This window comes from Parathielavia appendiculata (genome assembly GCF_033297405.1).
Source record: "Parathielavia appendiculata strain CBS 731.68 unplaced genomic scaffold N657scaffold_9, whole genome shotgun sequence".
Taxonomy (NCBI): domain Eukaryota; kingdom Fungi; phylum Ascomycota; class Sordariomycetes; order Sordariales; family Chaetomiaceae; genus Parathielavia; species Parathielavia appendiculata.
Genome location: NW_026944228.1, coordinates 777,473 through 794,051, shown reverse-complemented (window position 1 = coordinate 794,051; position 16,579 = coordinate 777,473). Strand labels below are relative to the sequence as shown.

At 56.8% G+C, this 16,579-nt stretch overlaps 5 protein-coding genes across 5 annotated transcripts; 2 read left to right on the top strand and 3 right to left on the bottom strand.

Moving 5' to 3' along the window:
- Positions 1-551: 551 nt before the first annotated feature.
- On the bottom strand, positions 552-4,270 carry N657DRAFT_647089 (uncharacterized protein). Its single transcript, XM_062793253.1, has 3 exons — positions 3,820-4,270; positions 3,564-3,707; positions 552-3,512 (listed from the first exon to the last, which is right to left on the bottom strand). Exons 1-3 carry the CDS (start codon positions 3,872-3,874, stop codon positions 751-753), a joined length of 2,961 nt encoding a protein of 986 aa, XP_062646170.1. The 5' UTR covers positions 3,875-4,270; the 3' UTR covers positions 552-750.
- A 1,418-nt stretch (positions 4,271-5,688) lies between these two features.
- N657DRAFT_664967 (ClpP/crotonase) lies at positions 5,689-7,445 on the top strand. The gene is made up of 4 exons (XM_062795271.1): positions 5,689-6,141; positions 6,178-6,262; positions 6,437-6,820; positions 6,891-7,445. Exons 1-4 carry the CDS (start codon positions 5,860-5,862, stop codon positions 6,998-7,000), a joined length of 861 nt encoding a protein of 286 aa, XP_062646169.1. The 5' UTR covers positions 5,689-5,859; the 3' UTR covers positions 7,001-7,445.
- On the bottom strand, positions 6,893-7,711 carry N657DRAFT_647086 (nucleotide excision repair, TFIIH, subunit). The gene is made up of 3 exons (XM_062793252.1): positions 7,614-7,711; positions 7,382-7,533; positions 6,893-7,314 (listed from the first exon to the last, which is right to left on the bottom strand). The coding sequence occupies exons 1-3, from the start codon at positions 7,630-7,632 to the stop codon at positions 7,264-7,266; spliced, it is 222 nt and encodes a 73-aa protein (XP_062646168.1). The 5' UTR covers positions 7,633-7,711; the 3' UTR covers positions 6,893-7,263.
- A 1,604-nt stretch (positions 7,712-9,315) lies between these two features.
- N657DRAFT_682168 (uncharacterized protein) lies at positions 9,316-10,063 on the top strand (the record flags this gene model as incomplete). Its single annotated transcript, XM_062796461.1, has 2 exons — positions 9,316-9,740; positions 9,787-10,063. The coding sequence occupies 2 exons, from the start codon at positions 9,316-9,318 to the stop codon at positions 10,061-10,063; spliced, it is 702 nt and encodes a 233-aa protein (XP_062646167.1).
- A 966-nt stretch (positions 10,064-11,029) lies between these two features.
- On the bottom strand, positions 11,030-15,064 carry N657DRAFT_657220 (uncharacterized protein; the record flags this gene model as incomplete). The annotated part of the gene is made up of 3 exons (XM_062794787.1): positions 11,030-11,583; positions 11,638-11,794; positions 13,424-15,064. The coding sequence occupies 3 exons, from the start codon at positions 15,062-15,064 to the stop codon at positions 11,030-11,032; spliced, it is 2,352 nt and encodes a 783-aa protein (XP_062646166.1).
- Positions 15,065-16,579: the final 1,515 nt, after the last annotated feature.

Sequence of the window (16,579 nt, the reverse complement as noted above, 5' to 3'; positions counted from 1 at the left end):
TCGAGTACCCTCTCAAGAAGGACTTTTTCTTCCAAGTCGGTCAATTTCCGAAGGTTGGCAGGTAATTCGCGTCGTGGTTGCTTTCCGGCGCGTCGGTGACGGAGCGAGGTTTCGGGTATCTCGTAGATTGTAGCAGCTTTTCGTACGGAAAGATTAGGGTCATTTTTAAGAGCTTCGAGCGCAAGGATCATACGACTTTCTTTTGGAAGAGATTCCATGTTGTGTTGTGGAAGAAATTTCGTGATGAAGTTAGGTGGTTGTTGGAGGAAGAAAGTGCGCCACTCGTTATGCTGCGCCACTCGTTATGCAAGTACGTTATAGAGAAGCGCAAATACTGAAGAAGAAACTAAATAATATGCAACTAGCCTTAGCCGATAGGCTATTTCAAGACTTACCTCCTATCACCTATATAGTATCTAAAACAAGAAAGAAAGGAGTTAATAATGCGCTACCGCAATGCTTAATCTTCTCCTACCTGCCTTTAGAAATACATAATACATTAACTTGATATGTCAGAAAGATAAAGTTTTAATATAAAGTAAAAAAACAGTGTCAGTCACAGTATATATAATCAAGAGGGTATTTGTTAGGCCACCTAAAATACAATGCACGCGCGAATAAGGGAAGAATCAACAGCGTACAGAGAGGAAAAAAAAAGCGAGTCAGTCATTGCCTGATAGGGCAAATAGACAACCAAATCCAGCTTTTGCAGGAATTCCGCATGCATCAAGAGTGCAATCCAGAGCCCACCTAAGCGCTCTGCGGCAGCAATGACGACGTGTCCTTGTCGCCCGCTCCCAGCGCGCCCAACCCACCAACCCCACTCGTCCTGCCAGCGCTCTCGGGATGCTGCCGCGCTGCTGCTGCTAGCCCAAACTTATCCATTCCAGCCACCACGGGCGGCGCGCTGTCGACCTGGCCATACACAATGCCGAGACCGTTGGGATCCGTCTTGGAAAGCGGGCCGCCCATCTCCTTCTCGTCGCCGTGATTCCCGACCTCGTTTTCGTTACCGTTGTCCTCCAGATTCATAAGTGCGGGCGGCCGGTGCCGCATCTGCCGTGCTTTCGCTAGCGAAATGGTCTTTTGCTGGTACGTGGTCGTGATGGGCTGCGTGTCGTCGCGGTCGATGGTCGCCTTCATCAGCGCCGCCATCCACAGCCGTCCCTGCTTGATGTTGGGCACGGCAAAGTAGTGCACCGTGGGCTTGGTGAAGTTGACGGCGCGCGAGAGCCCCGCGCGCGGCGGGACGAGCTTGAAGATGAAGATGTGATCCGACTCCTTGACGGGATCGCGTTCCGCGTCGGCCGCGGCCGACGTCGTCATGTGGCTGCCGGCCGGCATGGCCGGCGTGCTCGAGACGCCCGTCAGCGTCGCGTGGAGACCCGTGAGCCGCTCGTTGTCCGCCGGGAGGACCCGGTGGAACGAGATGTCAATCAGCCCCCGCTCCTGGTCGTCATCCTCGGAGTAGTAGTACGCCAGGCGCCTGCCCTTGAGGACAAAGAGCCGAGCCTTCCACGTCGTCATGAGGTTGGCGCTCCTCTTCTTCATCCAGCCGCTGTAGTCAGCATCCTTCATGGCTTCTCGAGGGCTAATCTTTTGGAGGCCGCGCTGGTAAGCACTGGTCTCCTGCTTCGTCTTCTTGCGGCTGGTCCGGCTAGCTGCAGTCGTGGCCGTGCTCGGGCTCTTGGCGGCGTCGGGCAAATCGAGCTCGAAACTCGGGCCGCCTGAGGGCGTGCTAGACCCAGTGCGCGCCGGCGAGTACATGGGCGATTCCTTGATGGGCGAATTCTCAATCGGTGACAGCTTGGCTCGTTCACTACCCGTAATCGCGTCCGAGGCTGCGCGCAATCCTCCGAGTCCGCTTCGCAGCATCATGGCCACGTTGAAGTCCGGATGGTTAACTTGGCTCAGCCGCTTGATGGCAGACCTGGGTGACGAGCGGGATTGGTCCGACGCATTGCTGTCCAGTCTGGTGACAGTAGGATTCATGGCTTCTTTGGAGCCCGAGACGTGCCGCAGCGAATCGGTGGTCGCGACGGAGGGCGAGCGTTTAGAAACGCCGTAGTACTTTTGCGCGGCAGGCGAAAGTGCCGAATCGCGCACCGAGTCCACGCTGCTGAGCCTTGAGTGCCTGGACAATGCAGTGCCGCTGCGTACTCGCTGTTCCTCTGCGTAGCTCGGTTTTGGGGATTGGACACTATCGCGCTTCTTCAGAACGTTGCGCCGCCGGCCATCGGCATCGGTGCCCGAAAAGTAGCCGCGGTCAAGGTCAACGGCCGAATCCTGGAGCTCTGCACCTTGCCCAGTCATTGCGTCATGGTGACCTGCAGAGGAGAGGGGACGCGGCGAGTAAGCAGTGGCACTTCCCAGAGTCCAATTGCGGTCAAATGACGGCTGCTTCTTGTGTGAAGCGTCTTGTCGCGCAAAATTGCTGTTGAGCGGCGCCTTTTGAGCTGCCGACGAAAGATTAAGGGTTGTGCCCGGGATCCGGAAATCTGTTGACGAGTGGCGGCGCGAATGGTGCAAATCTCGGACGGATGCAGCCGATGGCCGTTTGTCGTGGTACGTGCGGGTCGGGCTTTCTATCAGAGGCGAAACGGGTGACACGGGCTCATACGGTTCCAGCTTCGGCGTTTGCGACAGGCGTTTGGTCATGACCGAAAGAGATGTCTCGTTGAGAGGTGCAAACCGCGGGCCCGAGCTCGTGATGGTATTTGTCCGGCTCCGGACCCTGCCGGCATCCGACCCTGCATCGCTCCCATACGTCTGCGTATTTCTGCCTGTCCTCGTCGCCTGCCCGACCACCTCGTCCTGGAGCTGCTTAATCTTCTGCCACGTTTTCAATCTTCTCCCCACGGATCCCAAGTCAAGCGCTTTGATGAAGACTGATGTCTGATCCATTCCAAGGAGCACCTCACCCGTGATTTCCTGGTCCCGGAAAACCTCGCAATGGTGTTTCTCTACGCCGGCCGTGAAGAGATACTCGGCCACCTGGTCGGCATTCCATGATTCCACCTCCTGGCGGGTGTGAACCGTCTCCTCCTCTTCGTCCGTCTCCTCCCCCTGGATGTACGAGACGCGGTTGTCCATATGCGAGCTGTACTCGCTGCCGGAGTCGTTGCCATTCCGAAGCGATGCGTTGCCTGATGGTGAGTTGAAGTCTGTGATGTGCTCATTGATGACGTTCAGCGTCTCGTGCAGGACGTGGCTGTCCGCGCTTGTGCTGGGCCGGGTCGTGTTGCCGAGGCCAGAGCCTACATTAGGCGGCACACTGCTGGCCGGAGGTGGTGGGCTGGCGGCGACAGTCGTGGACTTGAAGGAGCTAAGGGGAAGCGCGGCCGGCACGGGTTGTGGCTCAGGCGCGGCGGCATTCGTTTTCTGCTCGACGGGCGGACTCCCGGCGGGAGTTGTCTGCTCGTTGAAGACCTCGGCCAGGGGGGTAAGAGGCTGCTTCGGGAGTGAGAATACCGGGGCACTGGCAGGCGGTTTCGGCGCTGGTCGCGTATACACTAGGACTTGTCAGCCACGGACGCGGCGAAGATCTCGCGCTGCCAACGGACCTTCTGGGAAGAGGCCACTGTTTCCATTGACCAGGTGCTTGCCCAGAAACCACCCATCTCCGAACTCGTCGTCGCGCTCCAGTAGCTCTACACGGTCGCCTTTCGCCAGGGTCAACTCGTCGGAACTTCGGGCTTCGAAGTCGTCTGCGAAGGAAAGGACACGCATGATCAGCAACTGTTCTTATCCACAGCAAGGACCGAGCACGGCCGAGATGCAATCGAGGCCGATTGAGGCAATAATGTCTGGGCAACTCACGAATAACGATCAAAATATCGCCCACCTCGGGCCTGTTGGGATTAGCCGCAGCCATGGTTGTCCCTCGGGAGCAGCCCAGTTGCTGCACGGAAGCGTCTGGAGGGACGGTTTGATAAGGGTCAAGAGCAACGAGTCAAGACGGTGGTTGTTGAATTTCCGGCTACCAAGATCGACGAAGAGCCGCTAAGAAGGGAGGAAGGCTTGTTCGTGTGCCGGCAGAGGAGGCGTTAAGTGTGGCTGTCGCAAAAATCAGGCCCAGATCAGGTCGTGGGACTGGCCAGGGGCGAGGACCAAGGTAGGCAGCCAACTCTTAGCAGACGGGACCGGCAAACGGCAGGGAAACGTGAAAAGCAGACGGCACACGGCGTGGTGTCACTCCCATGATCCAGGTATGTATCACTGCGCTGAAGCAGGGTGTTGGATCTGATTTGAGGGGTGTTGTATCTCGGCGGTTGCTCGAGGTGGCACGGAGCACTTCGAGAATGGGGGGGTAGCCGTTCGTGGCAAGACCACGTATGATGGGAGTTCGACGGGGCTGAACGTTCGTCGGCGCGGCGGGCGGCACTGCGGGCTTCCGTCGCTGATTGGGGGAGCAGTCTACGGGGCGAGGGGGCGCGTGGATTGCCGTTATTGGGCCCTCAAAGTGGGCTATGGGTGGTGCCTTCGATCACACCTTGCACATAGCAACGGCGAAGACATAACAAATTTGGGTATCACTAGGTATTTGTTTACAAAGGCGAATCGAGAAAAATCTCGTTGTCAGGATGACCGCTGGCAAGGATGATCTCGGTTAGTAAGAACTCGGTCCAGCGCCTGCCCTGTGCTTCTGGCAGGTTTCGGTGCCGACGAAGGGTGAACGCTCTCTGGTGGTGGGTCCCTTCAAATAGCATCGAACGGGCCAGCTCGGTTCAACAGGAAAACGAGAGAACCATTGTGAGGGCAGAATATGGAACATCGACGCCAAACTGCCTTCTCCCAATGACTTGAAGGGGGCCAGACTGATTTGCAGTTTGAAGTGATGGATCACCAAAGACGATCCAGGGGCAGAAGAAACAACGGCAAAGTTGCAGTAGCGCGCCTGGGGTAGTTATGCGATTGCGGCGCCACCTTGGCACACACCCAGTCCAAGCGCCGCTTCCAACAGCCAGAATGCAAGTGTGGGCCATGCGTTGCCTGAGACGGCGGGACATGGATTGGTGGAACCGAATCGGTAGAAGAATGACGGTGCTTCATAGAGAGGGCAGTCTGTATGTCATCATCATTGGCAATCGAGTCTTGGAAACTGCCCGTTCATCTCAACGGCGCGAAGTTTGGATGGTCGCTGTCCTTGTCGAAGATGTGCCGCAATAGGGAATACAGACACAGGAGGCCCAAAAGACGGCACTGCTTTGATTGAGAAGCGCCGCTCAGGTAGCCGATCTTTAGAATTATGTTCGGAAACAAAAGAAATATACAGGAGGAGATAGGAGGGGCATGGACTAACAAAAACCGGCATCAGTCGTCCCTGGGGTTGTTGGTGTTTTGAGAACCGAACGATGAGAAGTTCGGTTGCTTTCGCACTTCCGTACCTTACAGAGGCTCTACCTGTAATTACGGAAATAACGCCGTGGATAGCACGCCGTTTCTTCACATGTTAGACCCACAAACAGCTTCAGCAGCAGGTACCCAGGCCGGTTGAACATGGCTTCCCCAGCTTCGGCGTCGGCCCGCTTCTGGCATTAGCCCGCGCTGCGTTGGGCCTCGGCAACTCCAATCTACATGTCTATTGTCCCCTGATGGCATCTTCACAGATCCTAACCCTGGCAGATAAATTGTCCAATGATCCACAACCACCGTGATTAGATGAACGACGACGACAACAACAACAACAACGAACGAAAGAGGACAATCCATACCCAGTCTTACCTGACCACGGACTACAACATCCATTTCCACCCTCACCGGCCATCCCACAGCAGACTTCACATCCCCCAATACAGCGGAAAGTACCTTACTAGTAATTCACCACCCATCTCAAAACCTACCAGAGACATCGAAACCATGGCCACCCAACCCCAACCCCAACAACCAGCCTCCACCTACTCCAATTACCAACACTTCCTCATCACCACCCCGGCGCCCTTCGTGGCGCACGTCGAGATCAACCGGCCGGCCAAGCTCAACGCCTTCCACGAGGCCATGTGGCTGGAGCTGCGCTCCGTGTTCCGGCAGTTGTCGTCGGACCCGGACGTGCGCGCCGTCGTGCTCTCGGGCGCCGGCGACCGCGCCTTCACGGCCGGGCTGGACGTCATGGCGGCCGCCGGCGGCGACGGCGAGAACGGAGTGCTCTCCTCTTCTTCTGTTACTGCGAAGGAGGAGGACGGGGCGAGGAAGGCGGCGCGGCTGCGGAGGCATATAGCCGAGTTTCAGGAGTGTATCTCGGCGGTGGAGCGGTGTGAGAAGCGTAGGTTTTTTGTTCTTCCTTTTTTTGTTGTTGACTTTCGAGGGAATTCCTTTCTGCCTGTCTCTGATTGATCTCTGTATGGAGGTATCTCAAAGGGGGCATCTCATCTCAGAACTGTCTGGGCGGATAGTGGGCTAATGCAGGAGACTTTTTATCTCGGCGCGGGAGAAACAGCCGTCATCTGCGTCATGCACGGCATCTCGATCGGCCTGGCGATCGACATCTCGTGCTGCGCCGACGTTCGCGTGTGCGCCAAAGACACGCGGTTCGCCGTCAAGGAGGTCGACATTGGGCTGGCGGCCGACATTGGCACGCTCGCGCGGCTGCCCAAGGCGGTGGGCAGCCAGTCGTGGGTCAAGGACGTGTGCCTCACGGCGCGCGACTTTGGCGCGGCCGAGGCGCTCGCCGTCGGCTTCGTCAGCCAGGTGCACGAGTCGAAGGGCGCCGCGCTGGCTGCCGCGGTCGAGACGGCCCGGTTCATCGCATCCAAGAGCCCCGTGGCAGTGCAGGGCACCAAGGAGCTGTTGAATCACAGCCGGGATCATACGGTTGAGGACAGTATGTAACCGCTTTTGCCTTGCCAACTCTCCATTTGTGATTGCTTGGAGTGACTACTAATGGCCTGCAGATCTGCGGTATACGGGCGTGTGGAATGCCGCCGCCCTCCAGACCGACGACCTCACAAAGGCTTTGACGTCGGGTCTCCAGAAGAGAAAGCCCACATTCTCGAAGCTCTGAGTATCAACCTTGGATACCAATCCCTTGTGCTATAACACTGAGACCACTATCACCCGCGATGCGACCTATTAATAGATCATAAGCGTCATTAGTCGTATGAGGCCAGCGGCATCCGCTGTCCATTTCCTCGCCGCATGCCATGTGAGAAGCAAGCTTAGACCCCGACTCCCGGGGCGCCAAGGCGATTCAGCCAAAACGTGCCCTCAATGCTTTTCGCGAGTGGTGATTCAAGGAAAACCCAATCCAATTCCCCGTTGGATCTTCTAATCACTATCCTCCAGAGGTTCCTCCGGGCGGTATGTCTCCTTGAGACGCTGGTGGCAGAATCGGGTCAGGCGCGGAATCTGGGATGGAACGGTTCCTTTTCGCAACAAGACTCACCTCCTCGAGCTTCTGCTTAAGTATGTGTAGCATGGCTTCCTTTACGAAAAGGTGTGTCTCGTCGAGATCCTCAATAATGAATTCGTGGTGGTGGGTGCTGTCGATATGGACCAGGATGGACTTAATGGCCGGCTCGCACTCGATGAGCACGCCTTGTAGGGAGTAAGATACGTCAGCCTTGTAATCAAGAAGTGAATAGATGAAATATGTTGTCCAGTCTGTCTATGCCTACCCCTAACGGCCTTAACCATGTTTGTCAAGTCTTGTTTTGTAGATGAACGACGTGAAAAGAACGAAGTGCAGTGGGTTAGGGACAGTTGGAAATCGCGGTGCGATGTTGATGAAAGGAGCCGGAGACCTGCTTGCTTCCATGCACTCGGACGTGTGTCTTTGTTCTGTAAGGTACCTTACGTTACCGTATGTACGCTAGGTACGTGTACCGTGCGTGAATCCACTTTCGCGAAACGAGTGCCGGGCCCAACCGTGCGATGCCGGGTACGCTCTCGAGGCTCTGTACGGTAGGAAACAACCTGGAAGGCCCTCAGCAACGTGACTGCTTCAATACATGAATCCTCAGTCTCGACCGGCTTCAAGGGGCACTCCAAGAATGACAGGTGTTCGTAATGACCGATGTAGGCGTGTTTCTATGCAAGTCAACTTCTTTTCAATGCATTTTGACTTGCTGCATATGCTTGAGTTCCCGACAACAAGTCGCTCCCCTGATCAAAAGAGACACGGTGTTTAACGGGAGGGCTAGTATATGAAGTCCCGGTGACCCATGGATCATGATGGTTAAGTTGCGTCAAGAATCGTTTCAACCTTACTGATGGTATCCAGCTTGTTCTGATCCGTTTCGGAGGAAAGCATCCACCCCAACTCCGAGGGACCTCCACCACTTACACGCTTGACACGGACAGGACTACGAACGTCGTGACCTCCAGAGGTAATGCGGGTATATGAGCGTAGTTGCATCATGCGCGAATGCGGCGCCATGGTAGCCGCTCGGTCGTGGGCCCGGTGGTCCTGGTGGGCGTTGTTCTCACATGTATGCATGCGTTCGACACAGACATGGTTGAGCCTGCAGTATGCGAACAGTACGCGTATGCTAATCACCCATAACATGCCTCGAGCCCTCGAGTGGCTTTGAACGCCAAAGCTCGGTAGCTATCTCACATAAACCCGAGTTCCACAGGTTCTTTGGCGACGCATACGTTGTATCTAGACATTCATCACGGCAGCAAGTCTGTGCCTTCTCGCCCGGAGGCACCACTGGCAGAGGCCAACGTGTGGCCTCGGATGACATGTTCGTATGGCGAGCTTCGGAGAGGTGAGATAAGAAAATGGAAATAAGGGGCTAATAAGTGCTAGGGACGCGCCATCCATTCCCGTATTCGAGTTGGAACCAGCAGCTTCTGAATGACGTCTTGTTTTCGTCCTCTGCCGGTTGTAGTTCAAAATTGTCGTCAACCTGCAGATTTATGTTTACCTGCTGAAGTTAAAAGGTTGTACTTGCATGAAGCGCACGTACGATCGTGAATCACCCGGCGTAGTTCGGGGCTATATAAGACGTCTGTTGACCGTCGCGTATGACACTCCTCGTCTCAAATCTCCGCCAGTCCTACCACTTTCGACACCAGACGCCGTACGGGAAAAAGAGAGACAAGAACGAGCAGTTCCAACCATTTAAGATTCAATACCGTGTACTTCGTAAAACCTCCCCCTCCCCCCTTCCCCCACGGGGAAAACCCCCCCCCTCCCCCCCTCCCTCTCAAGACTCCCTGTGTTTCCTCGCGCCGGGGAAACCATTCAGGGGACCTGCTCACTATATTACCGGAGCTGTCCTTTCTTTTACATTCGGCACACGCCTTCCGCCTTCACTTCCGCCAAGACCAGCTTCCACTTCCTCGACAGCTCAAAGCGACCGTCTCAACATCATGCCTTCCACAATCCTCTCTGAAAACACCCCTGTGGCCAAGGCGCTGCTTGCCATGGGCATCATCGGCTCCATCGCCCTCATCGCTGTCGCTCTCTGTGGCCTTAACTGGTTCCCTGGCCGCCCTGAGCGGAGGCAGAGACGAGCTGAACATTCCTCCGGTGCGAGGAACACCATCCGCAGTGCCCCGCTTGATGCAGATGGTTGGCAGGCGGCGCCAGACCTCGAAGCCGGCGCCGGGTTGAACGACGGGGGCATCGAGCAGCCAATCCAAGCTTACATTGAGCGGCAGCGCGATGAAGAGCTGCGCCGCCTGCGCGAGGAAGGGCTCAACGAGCTCGGCGAGGCCCCGCCGCCGTACAAAGTCGAGCCGGACGACCTGGGCCTCCCGTCTCCCCTTCCGCCCGCGAGGACAGCACCGGCCCGGTATGAACGCTGAGGTCACCATCCCGGCTCAGGCAGACACCGGCAGTGCGAGGAGCGACTTCCGCAAGCAGCGACGCCAATCGGCCAACCCCGGCCCCAAGACCAGCACGGACCAAGCACCAACACCGCAACATCCACCAACAACCGATGGCCGCCGCCGTCGCTTCCGGACGAGCACCAACATCCTGTGGTTCCCGTGGCGGCAGCAACTAACGACGACACGCCACTCAACCCTGAACAGGCCGCCCTCATCTTCGCTCCCGCCGCTGCGCCTGCACTCGACGGTGAACGGCATGGCTCCGCGGGATTTGGGTGCGGCTTAACGAGTACCACCATTACTGGAACGGAGTGTAGCTTTTCGTTTAGAAAACTTCGTCTCCGGTCGTGCCTTGTCAGGTGACCCGGATGTAGGGGAGTGCAGCTGTATAAAAGAAAGGGGGGGGGTAACAGTATATATCGGTAGAGGACTTGGGAAGGAAAAGAAACAGAAACCAGGATTCGTGGCTCATGGGGTTGGTGGTGAGATGGCACACAGCACAAAAAAGCGAGGACGACGTACCAATCACCAGGAGGCGGGCATACCTTCTGACATGGATATAGACTCAGTGGTTGAAGAACTTGGAATGCTCTCAAAAGCGGCGAGGCCAGCACGAACCTGGCTGTGGTGGGAACGGGACCTTAGACGCCTCGATGAAGCAGGTTGGTGTACCGAGTCCGGGAGGGAGGTATCGATGGGACTGAACATAGGACGATTTGGCGGTTTTCGGGTATTTGCCGGGCACTGATACATTTGATGACATGTACTTGTATAATATAGAATGAAAATTCAGATTGAAGCGAGCCGATGCCAATATGAAAGTTGACGTGTGGTTGGCTTGGGAAACTTGGAAGTCAAGATGTATCACATGAGCTGACGACCAGCCCAAACACCACAATGCTGTGCTTCAATTATCCACAATGACATTCTTCCCGCGCTTCACCACCAACCAGTAACTCCCTGCATACCATACAACATACGCCATCATCCTACCTATCTTCCCAGCCCCCTGAGAAGACCCGGATGTCTGGTCTCTCCTTTTCCGACAACGAAGGCCGTCGACACGGCCCTTCCCGACAAATAACCCAAAGCAATGCTATGCTTGCCCAGGAGAAACACCCTGCATGAACCATCTGATGCAGAAAAAGCCAATTAATAATAACCTTACCTTGTATATACCCGCTGCCAACTGCATATGCCCTTTCCTCCCTAAAGATCTTCTTTTCTCTCCGACCCTCACCCGGAGGCGAGATTACTTCTTATTTGCCTTTTTGTGCTCTTCCAAGGCCTCGGCAAGAGCCTGCGCCGCCGCAGGCGTCTTGACCTGAAGCATCCACGTTTCCAAGCCCTTGCCGTCATCCGACGCCGTCGTTACCTTCACATATTTGTTGTCGGCCTTGTAGGTAAAATCGGGCAGCACCGCCTTGTTGAGCGCCACATGGCCGCGCGGTTCCGCCCGCAGCAGCATCCGCACCGCGCCTGTGGTCTTGTGTTTAAGCAACCGCAGGGGCCCAACGCCCTGAACCTTCCAGGGGCTCTTGTTCTTGGCCTTGGCCGCGTTGGAGCCGGACTCGTCGTCCGAGTCGATGCCCGTGACGAGCTTTACCGCCTTGGCCCGCACTTCATGGACGGCGGACTCGTCCTCCTCGCCCGGCCCGCCGGCGATTAGCGAAATTTGCTCCTGTGGTGCGTCATCCCCGTCAGCGTTTGTTCCTTGACCATCTTCAGCATTGGCAGACGGCTCCGGGGTAGACGCCGCCGGCGTGGTTGCCAAGCTTGAAGCTCCGCCGAATGTAAAAGGGGTGTCTGAGTAATGCATATTAATGATAGTTTTGAGCGACGGACTATTACACAACTTACTTGTACCTGTAGAGGTTCCCCCACCGGGAGCTAGACTATTGCCGAAGATGGATGTCGCTGCGGGGGGATTCTGCGAGAAAACTGGAGCACCGCTCGGCTGGGATGACCCTCCGAAGTTGAAAATCGAACCCGACCCCCCACCAAACGAGGTGTTGGGCTGAGTGCCATTGTCCGGTGGACCTCCGAAGCTGATGGAAGGCGCGGCACCAGCGCCGAAAGTAAACGACGTGGACGACGATGGCGCAGCATCACCACTACCAAAGTTGAAGGACGTTGGGGCCGAGTAAGTGCCGTCAGCAGCGAATGGATTCTTGATCGTCGACCCGTCCGAACCGCCCGGCGAGAAAGTGAACGACGCACTGCCTCCGGTGCCGAAGATGGATCCACTCGGCTGTGGTGCAGTGGGTTGGGGGGCAGTAGCCGTCTGAGATCCGCCAAAGGTGAAGCTGGGAGTTGATGCGGCTGGGGTCGCGGCAGGTGGATTGGCGAACAGACCTGCGGGTTTCAACTCGGTAGCCCCAGCAGTGCTGCCAAACAAGGGCTTCTGTTCAGAGCTTGTGTTTGCAAATAGTGGCTTCGCTTCTGTGTTGAAACCGCTAAATAGGGGTTTCGATTTGGTGCTGGGACCCCCAAACAGAGGCTTCGACGCGACAGTGGTGGCGCCGCCAAAGAGAGGCTTCGCCTCCTGGACCGGAGCAGATGCTGTCGCGCCAAACAGACTGTTAGCCTGCGTCGCGGGAGGAGCCGGCGTGTTGACAAAGAGACTCTTAGCCTCCGTCGCAGGGGCCGCGGCCGTGCTGGCAGCACCAAAGAGGCTCTTGATCTCGGTGGGCTCCGGTGCAGGAGTGGATGCTCCAGATCCGAAGAGCGAAGAGCCGCCCGACTTGTTATCATTGCTGCCGAAAGCAGACTTCTTCGCAGCTGGCTCCTCAGTGCTTGCGACAGCCGGAGCCGGGCTCGTGCCGAAAAGACTGCCCGCGGGCTTCGTCGCAGCGGCCGAGAAGAGAGAGGGCCCTGCGTTCTCTGCCTTAGTCTCGGTCGTCTGGGTCTTACCAAACAAACTACCGAACTGAGGCTCAGTGGCCTGCGCTGGCTTCTCCGACTGAGGCTCGGTCGTCTGGGCCTTGCCAAACAGACTGCCGAACTGAGGCTGGGTGGCCGGCGCCGTCTCTGTCTTGTTCTGGCTGCCGAACACGGTGGATGACTGGAAGGGATTGGATTTTGGGGCTTCGGGAGCGGTGGTTGTCGGCTGAGCGCCAAACAGGGAAGCAGTAGCTGCGGGGGCGGCCTTGGAGTCCTTAGCTTCCTCCTTGTCCTTCTGCTGACCAAAGACAGCGGTGACGGAACCGAATAGAGAAGTGCTGGTGTTGGCTGATGTGCCCAGTCCCCCAAAAACAGGAGGGGTGGCAGCAGACGCATCGGCGCTCTTCGCCCCGAACGAAGAGAAGAGATTAGGGGTGGATCCATTGGGCGCAGCAGACGGGGCAAGGGGCTCGTCCCTCTTTGCTTGCGCCGCGAAGATGTTCTGGGAGGCTGCTTCCTTGGGGGTTTCAGAGGCAGGCTCAGGCTTTCTAGCGCCAAAGTCGATGGTAGAGGAGGCGGCAGGCTTAGGCGCCGCAGCCCCAAAGGCAGGTGCCGACGTGGGTGCAAACTTGATCGGCGTGCCGGCATTCCAAGTGTTGTTGGCAGGGGCGGCGGCAGGCTGGTCCTTGGCCGGGCTTGCAGATCGTTCCTTCGAAGGCGGCGCAGCGAAGAGAATTCCCTCGTCAGGGGACAGCTTCCTGACCGGCTGGCCAGCGGGATCTCGAGTGATGCGGTCAAAGAGGCTGCGGCCCTGCGTGCTCTCCCCAGCTTCCGAGGACGCACTCGACGTGCCGTTGGTAGTTGGCTTTTTGGTTTCGACGAACTGTGGTGTTGATACACCGCCGCTCGCCGCCTGCTCGTCGCTCTGGCTGACGTCCTGGGTTTCCGAGCCCTCTTCCTCCGCGTTCGAGCTTGTCTCGCTCTCTTCGTCAGCTCCTTCGTTGCCGCTACCCTTGCTTCCGTCAGATAGGTGGCCAAAGATGTTGCTAGTAGCAGCGGCAGGCTTGGGGGCAGTATCGAAGAGCGATCGGCCAACGGCACCATTGGGCGTCGGGCCTGTTCCTGGAGCCAACAGGCTCTTGCCAACGGGTTTCGTGGCAGCGGCGGACTGGGCATTGTTGGCAATGCTTTCGAAGAAGGACTTGGTGGCAGAGGGTGCGGGGGCGGGCTTCTGAAGCTTCGCCGGCTGGTTTTCATCGAGCTCCTCGTCCGCCTTGCGCTTGTTCCTAGCTGAGCTTTCCGGGGCGCGGACACGTTTATTAGCGCCTGAAACCGATGCCATGAGCGTGTTGCTGTTCGGCGTGAGCTCTTCCTCAGCCTTCCTCTTGGACGTTCCGTTTGTCTTGGGGACAACGTCGCACTCGTCGTCAGAGAGGGGAATGCCATGCTTTTGCTTCCACTCCTTCTTCACTGCCTCCGACGCCCTGATCGTCTTAAACTCGTAAAGGCCATACCGCAACATAATCAGACTGCGACTCTTCTCGTACTCCTTTGCGAAATTCAAAATGTTGATCTTCCAGTCCTTCTTGGTGAACACTTCGTCCGCAGCATATTTCAGCCGTCGCAGGTCCAGGATGCAGAAGAACTGGCGCCTCTGGTGTTCATCCAAGTCGGGCGGGCAGTAATGCGCAAGGAATTCGTCGGCATAGATGGAGCCAGACCGGTTCGGATCATCAGGAACCTCTCTGGCCAACATCTCGCCAGTGAGATGGCGAGGCGGAGACGGGATCCTCATCTTGAACAGCTCGGTAGACGTCGTGTTGGCAAGAATGCGACCATTAACATCCGGCGTCGACCCCCGAGGCGGTTTCCCGGGCGTTGTGGGCGGGAAGCTCTGATTCAGGGTATTGGGGGGCAGGCGAGGGGCGAAGGTCGACGCCCCTGGCCGCCCATACAAAGCCGAGGAGCGGAAAAGATTACGGGGCGTCGAGGTAATTCCAGAGAAGCTCGTCGATTTCGGGATGATATTGGACGGCGGGTGCGACGCTACCGACGCAGACATGGAAGGCGGCGGCTTGTTGGGGTTGTCGCCCGGCATCCGCCTGGGCGGCCGGTGTGGAATTTCCGACGCAGAGATACTCTGTGAGAGCTTGCTTGATGGACCTTGCGGCCTGCCGATGATCTTGCGAGATGCAAGTTGCGACTCGGATGCGCGCTTCATCGGGCTGTGCGGCCCGGAGGTCGTGTGGACTTCGCGATGCGCGTGTGCGGGTGCGGGCGCCGCAGGTGTCGTGGATGCATCGGCCTTAGCATCCCGATTATCTGTGGGGGCGGGAGAGCTGCGGAAAATTGAAGAGGTAAAGCCTAAGCCGAAGAGGCTTCGCTTCTTGGACGGCGGATCCATAATGTCGTTGGTGGGAGCTAGACTCGACGCGTGACGACGATGACGAAGTGGGTAGACAGAAGGATGGGGATTATCGAATCAGGATGCGAATCAGAAGAATTGGATCGCGGCCATGTGCATTCAGCTTTGGGCGCGTCGTCCGTCGCGTCAAAGTTGAACTGGGCGGCGACTGTTCTGGTTGGGAAGGGGCTCCTCTTTGGGAGTTGCGCGATCGGTCGGTCTGCGAGCCTTGAGGCGGAACACGACAAGACGCGCCGAACAATGGGGAGACGGGAAGAGGAAAAAGGATACGATGATGCCAATGAAAGTGGCAATTGGCAGGGACACCGAAATTAATGCCGTAGCTGCTGTCAGAGCAGGTTGGCTGATGAAAGACGGCAGCACCAAGCAAGGTGGTGTGTTTTGGAGGACAGCCGTGAGCGATTCTGCTTGGGCCGGAAAAAATTGAAAGAGGTCCTGTCCTGCGAAAACGCGGGCAGCTCTAACCCTGTTCATCGGCTCGTGCACAGACCACACAGGCTTTGCGATCGATGAGCAGACGCCTCAGGCACCAATCTCGCAGCTTCCAAGATTCCTCGAGCAAATCGCAACTCCGGAGAGCAGCGGGTCGCCGAAGCCAAGCGACGCCCTACCAAGTAGCCTCAAGTCCTCCACCGTAATGGAAGCTTCTTCACCTGTCAACAACTCTTCATTGTAATTGGATTCCACTTCCTGGTTTCCGCCGACGTTCCAGGTTGACAGTAACCTGCAGTATACGGGCCTGGCTGTAGATGGCTTGAGGGTGTGGAGGATGGCATCCCAGGCACACCATCTCGAGTGAATGGTAGCGTGTGACTTGACGAGGCACGGCGTGACATGCTGTCGCAGGCCAATCGTCCTGTTTCCTCTCCACAGGCACGCCTTGGCTACATAGCCAGAAAAGAAGCATTGCTTTGGCTGAAGTGCAAATCACACCCATATTCTCACAACGAACAAATAAGCAAGTCTTAAGTGTTGCTCTGAAGATTTCGCTGCTCGGGACCACCACAACCTGCAGCTTTTGCCTGGAGTGCGGTCTTCAGTATGCCAAAACTCAAGAAGATATTGACCGTTCCGTGGTTCGTGAGCGAACTTTTGAGAGGGGCCGCACTGCAACGGGAACTTGCCCAGTAGCCCGCATACTGCTTGGACTTTGTCGGTGTCTGCTTCCAACTAGAAACCTTCACCTCGTGCCATGTGCGGAGATATCTAAGAACATTGTACCCCGGGCCGCCTGAACCTCTTGCTCGATTTTGAATGGTTCTGTAGAATTCGGTGCCTCTCGCGCCGTGGCCTTCCGCGTCGACATACTCAACATCTTCGCCGCAGAATTGCGCCACCTCCGCCCTTGGAATACCGCTGAGAATCGTAAATTGGGATTCCGACAAGAACAATTTGAATTGCGCCGCTCATTCTCTCCTTAACGGGAGACAGGTATTATACAGAAAAGGGGGTCATCATCTATCGTCTCAATATGCCCAACCACAACTTCTGATT

What these genes read in the sequence shown, in the direction of transcription:
- N657DRAFT_647089 (XM_062793253.1), bottom strand. Translation starts at nt 3,874, where the DNA reads ATGGCTGCGGCTAATCCCAACAGGCCCGAGGTGGGCGATATTTTGATC. An exon ending in CGATATTTTGATCGTTATTC is followed by an intron (nt 3,708 to 3,819) that starts GTGAGTTGCCCA and finishes TTTCCTTCGCAG; the next exon opens with ACGACTTCGAAGCCCGAAGT. An exon ending in CAGTGGCCTCTTCCCAGAAG is followed by an intron (nt 3,513 to 3,563) that starts GTCCGTTGGCAG and finishes GACAAGTCCTAG; the next exon opens with TGTATACGCGACCAGCGCCG.
- N657DRAFT_664967 (XM_062795271.1), top strand. Translation starts at nt 5,860, where the DNA reads ATGGCCACCCAACCCCAACCCCAACAACCAGCCTCCACCTACTCCAAT. An exon ending in GCGGCGACGGCGAGAACGGA is followed by an intron (nt 6,142 to 6,177) that starts GTGCTCTCCTCT and finishes GCGAAGGAGGAG; the next exon opens with GACGGGGCGAGGAAGGCGGC. An exon ending in GGTGGAGCGGTGTGAGAAGC is followed by an intron (nt 6,263 to 6,436) that starts GTAGGTTTTTTG and finishes CGGGAGAAACAG; the next exon opens with CCGTCATCTGCGTCATGCAC.
- N657DRAFT_647086 (XM_062793252.1), bottom strand. An exon ending in TTAAGCAGAAGCTCGAGGAG is followed by an intron (nt 7,315 to 7,381) that starts GTGAGTCTTGTT and finishes TTCTGCCACCAG; the next exon opens with CGTCTCAAGGAGACATACCG.